A 12,471-nucleotide genomic window follows, 5' to 3' on the forward strand; every position below is an offset into this window, starting at 1 on the left:
TTATTTAGCCCCTTAGTTATGGGACCCTGGGCAAATCACTTCTATACTCAGTCTGATTTTCCTTATCTGCCAAACAGGATAATATCACCTACCTTCCAGGGTTTGATTCTGCTCTAAAAAAATAATATACATGAAAGATCTATTTCTTGAGCAAGGTATGCAATCTAAGGTTCTTAGTTTTTCTCCTTCTCTCTCATCTGTCTTTGCAATTTTACTTGAATTATTAACCTAATATTAGCTCATCTATGTCTTAGATTTTTTAAAAATAAAACTGTTTTAGCTTTTGCTTGCCTCCTGGAACAATAGTAATATTGTAATAGTATCTTGGAAACATAGTCAGTAATTCTTTTTTTCTTTTCTTTACTATTTTTTTTTTTAATACTCATTTGTGATAGAACCGCTACATAGCCTTGAAGAATAAGGAAAGTCAGAGGATGAATCACTATTTTCTAGAAGACAGGTAAAGCATATTTGGTAGATTAATTCTCAGTTCACCTTCTCAGAGGTAAACGGACAAAACCCTCATTTACCAAGATTCTAAAGAGATCTTCAGGGAAGTCCCTAGCCACCAGACATCAGTCTTTGCTTTGAAGCATTCCTTCCTCAGAACTTGGTTGTCTTGACCAGGTCTCAAACATTTTATTGAGCTGCAAGAAGACTGTAGGAAACAATCGGTTCCTTCCAGTGACATTCACATGTCTGGTGGCACTCAGGAGAGGGATGGCACATATGCTTATCAGGGGATCAATCTTTCTGCCTATCATCCTCATTTTCTTTGGTAGAAAGCAAGTTAGCGCAATTACCTCATCCAGAACGATTACCTCCCTTTAAACTGTTTATTCTCCAGAGAAAGGTATTTGGGAGCAAACAGCATGTGGACAGAAAAGATGGATTTTTAAAAAGAACTTGTATCAATATTGAGTGTGGGAGGTGGGGAACTGTTGGAAGGTTGTCTTTCAAACCAAGACTCCATTTTCTACTGGGGTCAACCAGGCAAAAGGGGACACTTATTCTGACTGAGTTCTGACACCATTTGAGGGGCTGGAGAATGCGGTGCTCTCACCTTGGAGCCTTGGAATCTCGGCCAAGTCCTCAGGTGTGTTCTTTGCTCTGAAACTGTGTGGACTAACGGAATCTCTCTTAAGTTACTCTTCTAACATCTCTCTTTAGTTACTCTTCTGATTGGGGGAGGGTGGGGGAATGAGAGGCACTTATAAGGTACTTTCAAAAGCAGTTAAATATTTGACAGTCTATTCAAAACAACCTACACTTTTAAGAAAGTCTTCTCTCCTTCCATCAAAGGCTCAGCACGACTTTCTTTCTCTGATACTTAGGATAAAGGCAATTACCAGGGCCCGGATTAAGACAACCAAACAGAATAGGAGTCATCGGAAACAGGGATTTTTCTGAAAAGTTGGGGATTCTGGCGTGGAAACAGTCACAGACAAGCGAAGTAAAAATGAAAATCGATCATATACCCCTTAATGCATCCATGGTTGTTAATTTTCCCATTTCTTTATTTACATGCGTGCATATTTGGCATAGTTGCAATAATGGATTTACTCTAGTGTTATTTTTCTCCACTTGGCATTTAAGTCTTTTTTTCTCTTTGAATTTTTTTTTTGCCGTTAAAAACTGGAAGTAGGAAAAGAAAGACCTTGAAAGAGCTCAAAGTTGAACAAAACATAGGTTTCGTGGAAGCAGCAGACTACCGAGTTAGGCTGCCGAGGCGTCCACATCTTTCTGCGCTGGATTCGCCTCCGAGAGGCCCGCCGGCTTTGCTCACATCTTGAAGCGTACGCTGGTCTTCGCGAATCAGGCTCCGAACCCGCTTGCGTTCAGGAGCGGAGGCAATTTGCCGAGCGAGGAGAAACCTAGGAGCGCGCGCAGCCGCCGCGGGGCTCACCTGCGCCTCCCGCTCCGCACGGCCGGCCGCCCCGCCCCTCCCTCCGCCCCGCCCCGCCCCGGCTCATTGGCTGCTGTTCGGAGGGGAGGAGACAGGGCGGCCGCAGAGGTCTCATTAGCGATGCGGACTCGCTTCTCCGCTCGGTAGTCCCGGACCCGGCAGCGGCGGGACCGCTGCGAGCGGCGAGGAGGGCCAGCGACTCCGGCAGCGCCGGTGGCAGCAGCGGTCGCATAGCCGTGGGAGGTTATGGGGGCGCGCTCTTCCTCTGGGTGCCTAGCCAGCGGCGGCTCCGAGCGCCTTGCCGGGCTGCTTTAGGGAGCGGTGGTGGAGCAGAGTCACTCGCTAAAGACCCCCGGGACCCACTTGCTCGGCCCCTGGCCCGCCGTGCCGCTCCCGGGCGTGGAAGAGGAACCGTACTCCAGAGCGGGGCGAGGAGCATGGCGAGAGCGGTTGTCGCAGGAGGCGGCGCCGGAGGGGCGCACTGGTGGCTTCCTTGGTTGGGGCTCTGCTTCTGGGCGACAGGGGCTGCGGCTGCCCGAGGTAAGCGCTGGGCAAAGTGGGCGGCGGGGCTGGGGACGAGGCGAGGGGGCGCCACCAAGACCAAGCGGGACCTGCACCTCCGGCTTTGGCTTCCCAAGTTGCAACCTGCACCTCTCCGCGCACCCAGCCGAGCAGGGTGGGCATCTCCGCGGGGACCACTGCCTTCCACCCCAAGTTTGCGATCATCCACAATCCTACAGGTTGCTGTGACAGGGCCCCTACCCTTTACTCTCCGCGCTTGCTCCATTTTCCAATCCCTCCCCAGTTGCTGCAGACTGGAGTACCCACTTCTTCCCTCCAGTCTCGCTGTCCTCTGTTCTCTCCACTTCCTTCCAAGGGGAGATCTTTTATGGGTGGGCGCCCATAGTGGTGTCAGGGACTTCCTGGGGGTGATGGGAGTCTCCGTAGGGTAGGCTTGAATGTAGAGGGCTCCTTTTCCCTTCGGGGGCAACACCCGGGCTGAAGTCTGCTAAGCTTGGCCACACCTTGAGCGACACTAGCCCGTGGTCCTAGGCAGCACTGGGCTTCTTTCGAGGAGGCCGCGTGTGTGCGGGAGCTGGGGAGAGCGGTGTGCACCATCCGCGTGTAACTGCCTGCAGTGCCGAGCCCTGGGAAGCTGTTGGCCTGAGGTAGCTCGCCCGGCGCGTTTTCTCCCTACACTGTGCCTACTCCGGCTAGGGAGCTGGAGAGCGCGGGGCAACAGGGAAAGCTCTGTCTTTTCCACTTGAAAACATAGACCCCATTTTCCTGAATCCTCTGGACTCCAGCAGAGTGAAATACTGCAACTGGTTTCAGCTCCACCTTGAGTGAGGACAGGGAGCATGAACTTAAAGATAAATCCCGCGGACTTGTTTTGAAGATGATCAGAGGCAATTTCACACATAGCTTGAAGTATTGTGGTTTTACCTTTGAGATAATTCGGAAGCTACTCCTTCCCGCCCTTGTTTATCTTTCTCTTTCCCCATTTGCCATCTGTTAGGCTTAGAATATATAATTACATTAAATGATTTACCTAACGCTTGTCTGTCGAGAGGTGGAACTGATTTGACCACCTAACCTCTGCTCTACTGGCTATCTTAAACATATGAGTAGCCAGGAGACAGAAGAGGGTGGAAAGGATTCGGGACGATCACAAAAAAGCTAATATAATCTCATTTTTATAAAAGCTAATGGTGTGCTAAAAGCAGTCGTGCTGCCTGGAATGAGTAGTTTAAAAAAAAAAGGTGGATAGAGGCTTTTTGTTTGATGATTCTGTTCAATGATGATTTGCATTTTATTTCCTGAAAAGTTTTTTTTTTTTTTTTTTTAAATGGAGCAGGCTTTTTAAAAAGCAGGAAAGGTTTAAACATGAGCCTCAGTGATTGTACACACTGGTTAATGGTGAAGCATAGTTTTCCTTGCTGGAAGAAGCACAAGCTTCAGCCATTTAATTTACTACAGAGAATGCCTCCTTGCAAAATCAGCTCAGAGTTGATTTTAATATACTGTTATGGGGGGAAAGCAGGCCATTTCTTTTCTAAATATTGATCTAAATGTCTGAATTCTCCTTGTTGTTTGATATGGAATACCTAACAGTGACTGGCTCCATGCCTAGACTTTGGTTGGACTTTGGTTGGTGGAGTTGTCTTGAAGCCAGCCCCAAACAAGAGGTGGGGACATGCCAAAAGCCTCTTGCTTGGAGTTTTGCTGGCTGTGAAACTAAGGCTAGCACCTCTTGTCTGCAAGCTGTTCTTTAAAGGTCTCCTGGAAAACATACTGTACACTCTGCAGGCTTATTTACAACAAATGTGTCGTACAGATCATAGTAATGTTTGAGACACATGGAGTAGAGCACTAAATCTAATATTTCCCTTGTAATATTTTACTTTCTGGGGCATGAAGCCCATTACCCTTAGCATCTGTCAGAGATTCCACAGTCAGCAGGCTGTGAAACCTGTGAAACCAGACGCACCTGGCTTTGGACAGGTGGGCACAATTGGAGTTTTCAGAACAAAAGGTGTGTTTCAATGTTACCTAAGTTCTCCCAGCCCAGGGAGGTGGCCATTTATTAAAAGCAAGATCAGGTGTGCTCTTGTGGCATGCTTGCCTAGCAGTCTCATCAGGCTCTTTATGGTAGGCCCTAGGTCTTTCTTATTTATGCAAGTAAATAGTTTTTGTTCTGCAAGGCTTTTCATGTTGATTTGAACCAAGATATTCTGCCTTCTCTAATCAGCAAGATATACGAATTATGTCATTTGCTTTGATGATATAAGAATATTTAATAATTCAGTAGCATTTTCTCTACAATTATTTATCATTTATTTGTTTTCAAGATGATTGCACCAACTCCTTGTTTATTTATTTATTTTCTTCTCTTTCCCATCCTTCTTCTCTTTCCCATACTTAATCTAAAACCCTCTGAAAATTGGAAGGGGATTTCTGATGATTGGGTTTGAATATAATCAAAGAGGAAGATGCTTGGGGTAAGGAAGTGTGCAGAGACTAGTAGTGGCCCAAGGAGCAGTGTTCTGGTTTCCTCCTTTGTAAGCAAGACTTACCTCTTCAGATTTATGTTCCTGACTGGTGGCATACTATAAAGAAGGCACTTCGGTGCCATGATTACCGTATATTTTAACACTTTCCAACTTAAAAGAAGGTTGTTTAAAAGTTATTCGTGACCTGCCAAGTGCTAATTGAATCCACATCATGTTGTCATGCTGATTTGCTTTTGTTCTTTGAAAAAAGGAGTACTGCTGTTGATCTGGTTGTGATTCGTGTATTAGATACTGTACATAAAATATTCTAGTCTGAAGGCAGAGAGTAAGATAATAGACAGGCCAAGCTTTCACACAGTTACTTGCTTTAAAAATTTTCCTGGACAATGAAATCTTCCTTTCACTAACCGTAGCAATGTATTAAGGGCAAGGTAAGTACAATTTTATTTTATAGGCATAATAGGGTCATGTGCTTTACATATACTTACATAAATTTATCTACCTAGTTTATACAATTTAAATCTATAGTCATTTTCTTCTTGATGAATGTTATAGCCCACTTCCACCCACCTTCCTCATTCTGTTCCCTTTCCTCAAAAAACTGTCTCTCCATACGGCTATGAGAAAAGAGCTGTTTCTCTCAATTTCCTGCTGGATTTGTCTTTTTCTAACTTGGGTTGTGCTCTTACCTTGAGCAGACCAGTGGCACCTTCTTTTCCAACTTGACAAAGTATTCTGTTCAAGAAATCTCTTCATGTATCTCAGTTCTGAAGAAGAGATGAACCGTTATGACCTGGCAGTATAATAGCAGCACTTGTCACCCTTTTTAATGCCCCTTACGTTCTTCCTCACTATTTGAATGAACCATCTGTGGGTCTGTGGTTCTTTAAGTGGTGCCCCATAGAGTGGGAAAACCTAGGGAGCCCCACGAAGGCTCCGTGAGTTCTCTTAGAACCTTATGACTGAATCGGTCAGGTAGTTCTGGACCTTGCTTTCTTACTAGTTAAGGAAGCACTTTTCTGTCTATCTCCTTGGTGACTTGTAAACTTGTTTCTGATTCTCCTTCTACCAAATATAGTGTACCATTTAAAAAGATGCCAGCTTTCAAGGTTTATGAAGAAATTGGGTGTTCAGGAGATAGTGAATATTTGATACCTCTCCCTTATGCCTTTTCTTCTTCCCTTTTTAACATTAGAGGTTAGAGACCCAGATCTATGTATTAAAACATAATCCCAAAGACAGGTGTATAAAGATAAATTCCATAACATCCTTGTAAGATAGGTGGTAGTGATACAGGATATCCCTTTAATGAATAGGCACATGCGTTCACAGAGAGCCCAGATGTGCCCTGCTTCTTGATTACACCGTTGCCAGTAATTCCGATTATCCCATACCTCAAGCAGTGCCACTTGACCAGCTATGTTACTGTCTTCTGTCCCCCTTGTACTAATGCCTCCATGAACTAACAGTGTGATGGAATAACCAGTGGAAACTTTGTAATCCTCAGCTTTACGCTCTAGTTAAAAATACTTATCTGCTCATCCCTTCATTTGCTAAATGGCCAATGTTGGCATGAGAACTACCATCGTGTCACTACCTTATTTTATATCATGCCTATTTTTTAAGAAAAAGCATTTTTGCAGCTTGTTTGAATATGAAATAATAACAGTAATTATGTGTAGTGTGTGCCATCGATTATTCTAAAAGCTTTATACATATTATTCAATCCTTAAAATAACTCTGTGAGATAAGTATTATTATCGTTTTCGTTTTGAAGGTAGGAAATGAAGGGACAGAGAGGTTAAATAACTTGCTCAAGGCCACAAAGTTAGTCTATGGAGGAGCCTGGATTTGAACCAACCACAGAGCCTACAGCAAGGCTCATTTTCTAAACTCTGCTGAAAATAAAATGACCCTTATATTTTGGTAACAAAAGTGCTAAAATTATATCTCTATAACTGTGAGAGTTGTAGAGGAATTTAGAGTAGCTTAAATAAATCTATAAATATATTCAGATAAATCGCAGAGATTTGTGTTGTATGAAAACAACCACCCTCTCACCATTCAGCTTAATATACTTTGGGATTGGATTCATGCTTAACATTCTGAACGCCAGTTTCTAATATGATAGCTTGCTTTTTTTCAATTTTGAATTTCAACAGAAAATATTACTCTGATTGAATACACCATCCATGGAATGGCAGATCCCAAGAGACTATTTGTTGCATGTCTTGTATTTTTAGCCTTGTTTGCTGGGGAAATGTGGAGCATGAGATTTGAGAATAGATTGTTAACACCAGAGGCTGCTGTTTCTGCTGTTTTGGGTACTCCTGCTGCTGCTCTTGTGAGGCAGATGGCTAGATTCATTTATAGAAAATAGATATTCGTTCTATTTTGCATTTCCACTTTGAAGAGAACTTTTAATTGTTTGTGCCACATTGCATCGTATGGCCTTATTGTGCACATACACATGCTGTGTGTAGATAATTTTCAGAATTAGGCGATGTTAATGTATTCAGTTTGAACTGCATTAGAAATCTGCAAACTCTGTTGTGCTTTTGGAGTATTTCTTTTGAAAGTGGGTTTGTGTGCAGTATGATTGTGTACCATGTTTTTTGTCCTCAACACCCTCTTTCTTCTGACTTCACTGAACTAGAAATTGGGGACAGAAATGTTAAAGTTGTGTTTATGGGGCTAAAGTAGAAATGATAAACATATATTACACTTCTCATATGACAGCAGACCACTGTAAGACACAAAATAGTTTCTAATATTGTTTCCAGGAGGATAAGAGTAAGGTGAGGAGTGTACCCTTCCTATATGACCAGGTTCTTCTGACAGTTTCCTTCATAAATAAGGAATCTGCAAAGCCGAAAGCTGTCTTCAAGTGAGGTCAGTGACAGCTCCACTTAATGCAGATATTGATTTTCTGCCCCCTAATTTCTGGTTCAAGAAGTGCAAAAGAGCCTTCTTCCCCAGAAAGAGAGAGGCCTTAGCACACGTATCCCTTCTCAACCCAGTGTTGTAGTGGTAGGAGGAATTACACGGAGAAATGTCACTGCATCACTGTGGAACTTGAGTAAAAATGGACTTAAATGCTTTGTTGTTACCTAAATTGAAATTGTACTTTTTCAATCTGGTAAGTCCAAGGGAAAATGACATTGCAGACATTTCAGAAGGTAGGTGATTAGCAAGCAGGCATAGGAAGCAGGAGATACAAGAGGCCAAAGTGAAGAAATCATTCTGACTACCTCGATCATTCTGACCAACTCACAGTAGGATAACTATGTTTAATATCATTCATAAATTTTGATAACTTACTATAAAAGCAAATGTATTTACTAAATATTGAATGAGGAGATTTGCATCTAAATATATTGTTGGCATGTTGTTTAGAGTTGTTTGAAAGTGATTGGTGGCTTCTGCCAGCAAACAGTACTTATTTAGTTGTTATCATCCTTATTTGAATTTAATTTAATAAAATCTGGGAGAGGAGGGGAACCAAATAAATGATCATGGGTTATGGAAGCTAAGCTGATAATGTTTGAAACTTACAAATCAGTGCTTTTCAAATGTTAATGTGCATTTGAATCACTAGATCTTGTTAACATGCACACTCTGATTTAGTAAATCTGGGGAGGGGCCTGAGATTCTGCATTTCTGACAGGCTTCCAAATGATACCATCCATGGACCACGCTTTGTGTAGCAGAGCCAAGAATGATAGTAATTCACGCTTTTGATTTTCAATATTATTTTTCACTTGGAAGCCAGTATGAAGTGGAATTCAATGTAAGACTATTTTTAAAATGCCAGTAGAGGACTAGGCAAACACAGTTGTCAGCTTTAACTCAGACAAACATACAGCCACTCATAAAACTGATAAGACATTCAAGGAGCACCATTCTGACGCAATATAATGTTTTCCAGTATTTGTAAAGAGAGATGTAATATTTTAAAGTCTTGAATTTTATATTAAAGAAATTGAAGACTTTTGTCTGTATCCAAGTAATTTCTTGTAATATGGAGGAAACTTAGTCCCCCATAATTTGAACAGTTTGCCCAAAGTCAGATTTTTGTTAAATAAGAGGCTCTGCTAACACTTTTTAATGTTCTTCATTTTATTGTATTTCTTGACTGTAGCCACGCTTAAAATAATCCAGAGTTCAGGATAATGAGAGAATGGTGCTCTAGCTAAAGTAAAAGGTAGAACAAAACTATTTGGTTAAAACAAACAAACAAAAAACAGCAACGTTCATCTGAGGTACTGATATTCCTTAAGCAGCGGGGTCGTAGTCACAACATGGTGTGGAGCTGGTGTTTAGGGATGTCTTTGCTACAAGACAGTTATCTCTACTTGGTGGGGCCCATCATGTACTGTTAATTACTCAGTACCTGGCAGTGCTTGTCCAATAGCACGTACTAAATAGTATTTTTTACTTTAATTTTTTATGTTAAGGTATACATAATATTGAGGCTAAAATTTCTAAAATTTACTTATTATTGTGATTAAACATTCAGGAAAATTTAGTTGCCAGAGAAAAATAAGAGGGTTTTACATTTCTCTTCCTCAATAGATTGTGAAGCCTATATTCCTAGATGGACTAGTCTAGAAAGATGATTAAGTGTAAGATGTGACACTATCATGAATGACTGTTTTGAACAACAATTTATTTGCATGGTACTTGACACTTTCAGGGTACATTGACAGTTGTGATTGCTTTGTATTTTCACATTCACCCTGAGGTTGAACAGATGATGAAATTAAAGTTTAGAGATTTTTCAACCAAGGCCAGGCAGCGATAAATAGTGCTAGGATTAGGAGCTTAGTTTCCAAGTGATGTCTGAGCCTTTTGACTTTTTTTTACCATGTGATTCTCTTTTGTTACCAAATGGATTGATTACACTTAAGTTTGCTGATACAGCATTCTGTTCACATTACATTTGAGACAGGGCTGTGGATGCATGAGCATGTGTGACGGAGAAGAAACAAATGAATAAACATTTTGAATGATACCTGTGTTGTCTTCTTGGTCTATATATGGTGTTATGTTTCTCATGGTTATAAACAGAAATGGCTCCACCTGGAAAAAGAAGCTGTAGGAAATGAGTCAGGAGTAATTGGAAGAAAATAAAATTGTTAATATATTAAAAATGGCATACTGTAGTATAGAATAGTATTATGTGAAATATTTTGAGGAACTTGCTAAGCAATAATATTTTCTTAAAAATCAAAGGAATTAAAGTATTAGTTAAAGTAGATAAAATCACAAATTAAGCCTGTGGTTTTATTTTTAATGATGTCATTACGGATACCAAACACTTTTTAGAAATATAACACTAGCTCCTTAATCTGCATAGTTTACTAAATACCTTGTCCTTATTATTAATTTTGAGTGCATGTGTTTTATTTTTTTCTTTCTGTGTACAGATATGAAAAACATTAAATTCTCTTAATTTGTGTATTAAAGTAGTGTAGTGGCACAATGCAAGTGGACTTCTAATAAGAAATTTCAACAATGTGTCTTTAAGAATTATCTAACCTATTTTTAAAAAAAGAGATGGGGAAAAATACAAACCACAAAATAAAATCCTTTGCCAGAGAAATGTGTGTTATAAGCCTTTTGAAAAGAACTGGAAAAAGCTTAACTACCCTTCATCTAAATAGGCAACCCTTGTGTCTCCCTCAGTCTCGATACCAGAAGCTACAGTGATTGCCAGCAGCTTGCATCAGGAAGTTTCTACAGTTGTTTCCCTTTAAAAAAAAAACAAAACAAAAAACAAAAAAAAACGCAATCAGGAGGTTCACAGGTTTTGTCAGTGTGAGGTGTGTGGGTGGGATGTAAGCTTTTAGGAGTTTGCTTTAAAGAAATAAAGGTGAATAAAAATTTTGTCATTAATTTTTTTTTTCACCTTGGAGAAAAAGTACATTGGATATTTTCTAAAGTTTAGCAGACAGGTTGAGATGCACATTAACCTCTGGGATTACAGGGTGGAAAAGACAGCTCTATCATACCACACCCTGCAGCAGAGAAGACCATCACTTGTACAACCAATTATTAATAATTGTCAAAGTGATAAGTGCTTTAATGCATGAGTATCTGTGTGTATGTATTACATATTAGTAGAATGTCATATATCATCATTATAGCAAATATATCATTAAGGTTCTGTGCTATTAATTTAAATGGCATTAAGAGCACTTAAACTTGAGATGTAGACACATTTTGACTTGAAAATCAGCTTCTTAATTCAGATACTCCCATTTCTCTCTTTCTCTATGGTATCTTCCATCTGACCCCCAGTTCGCAGTCTCCTCTAGCTCCCTGTTTCTTCTCAAGTCAAAAGTCCTTCATTTAAGCGTTGTCATGGGCCGGACAATTCATGACCACGTGTCCTTCAACATGTCACTTTTTCCTCTAGTTTTCATTTCTGAAATGAGAAGAAATGACTAAAATTAATTCTCTCCTGTTCTAATGTCTTATGATGCTATCCATTGTTTTCAGCACCAATTATTCCCAGTATTTTTATCATTTCAGGAAGTACTTTTTGGCATTTTAAATATCTAAAGTATCTAAAGTTTCAATAAAAAAATGCTCTAGAAGTAGAATATTCAGGACAAGTAAGTGGGACTTCAGGGATGATGCTGGTAAGACTTGGCTTGCACATTTTTAAGAATGTACCAACAACAAAAGATTTAATTTTATATATTAGTTTCTCTTAGTAGTTGCAAACTAAGGCATACCTGTACAACAGCACATGTGCGACAAGTGGAAAACGGCGGAACGGGTTAGGGACCCCTCCACTTAACTCATCGTTTAGTTGGGTGCACAGGCTCGCTCTTGCTAGATTGACTTTATTTTTAAATAGAAACCATATATATGAAATTTCATGTTATATTTCCAGATTTTAATTCTTCTCAAATTATTTCAACAAACACTTTTGACTCAAAACTCACAAGATAGGGCACTTAGTCTTCCAGTTTGTCTCAAAGCAATAACTCTTTTACATTTTGTTGCTATTTAAAGGATTGGGAAACCAGTTGATCCTCATTTTTTTATAATTGTCTTTGAGCTCTCTGTATAAACCTTTATGGAGGAGCATTGTCTAAAAGCAGAAGATAGAAAACATTTAAGTGGTCTTTTATTTAACATTTGATAAACATTAATTTGATCACTGAGTTTCTATGTACCTCTGTTTCCCATATGTAAGGAAGAATCATAAAATTGTATTGCTGAAAAGGACCCTAATATTTCTTGGCCAAAGCCCAAATCTCTACATAAACTACCAAGGTCTAAAGCAAAGTAGCTTGCTTGGCTTTTAGAGGTCACATTTGTCAGTGCTTGCCCACAAATCCAGATCTTCATTTTTTCAGTGTTGTTCTTGCCTCTTCTTGGAACTATAATAACAAAGGTAATCAATAGAGGTACAAAGAAATTAAAAAAAAAAACAACAAAAAAAAACATACCAGAAGACTAAAGACTATTGATCATTTTGCCCTTCTGTTAAAGGATGTTTCCCTTTTATTTAAAACGTTTACATTTTTCTAAATG

The 12,471-nt window shown here is 40.0% G+C and overlaps 1 protein-coding gene across 2 annotated transcripts in view; it reads left to right on the forward strand.

Annotated features, from left to right (window-relative positions):
• Positions 1–2,035: 2,035 nt before the first annotated feature.
• The window catches only part of UNC5D (unc-5 netrin receptor D), a 480,798-nt gene continuing 470,362 nt past the window's right edge, over positions 2,036–12,471 (forward strand). Inside the window, exon 1 of one of the 2 annotated variants that reach the window (XM_039853533.1) lies at positions 2,036–2,446. In XM_039853533.1, coding sequence (XP_039709467.1) covers positions 2,344–2,446 — 103 coding nt within the window. In that variant the 5' untranslated portion in view covers positions 2,036–2,343. The remainder of the gene's footprint in view (positions 2,447–12,471) is intronic. The other variant, XM_039853535.1, reaches the window with a different exon arrangement.

The sequence above is a fragment of the Pteropus medius genome, unplaced genomic scaffold (genome assembly GCF_902729225.1).
Source record: "Pteropus medius unplaced genomic scaffold, Ma_sr-lr_union100, whole genome shotgun sequence".
Lineage (NCBI taxonomy): Eukaryota > Metazoa > Chordata > Mammalia > Chiroptera > Pteropodidae > Pteropus > Pteropus medius.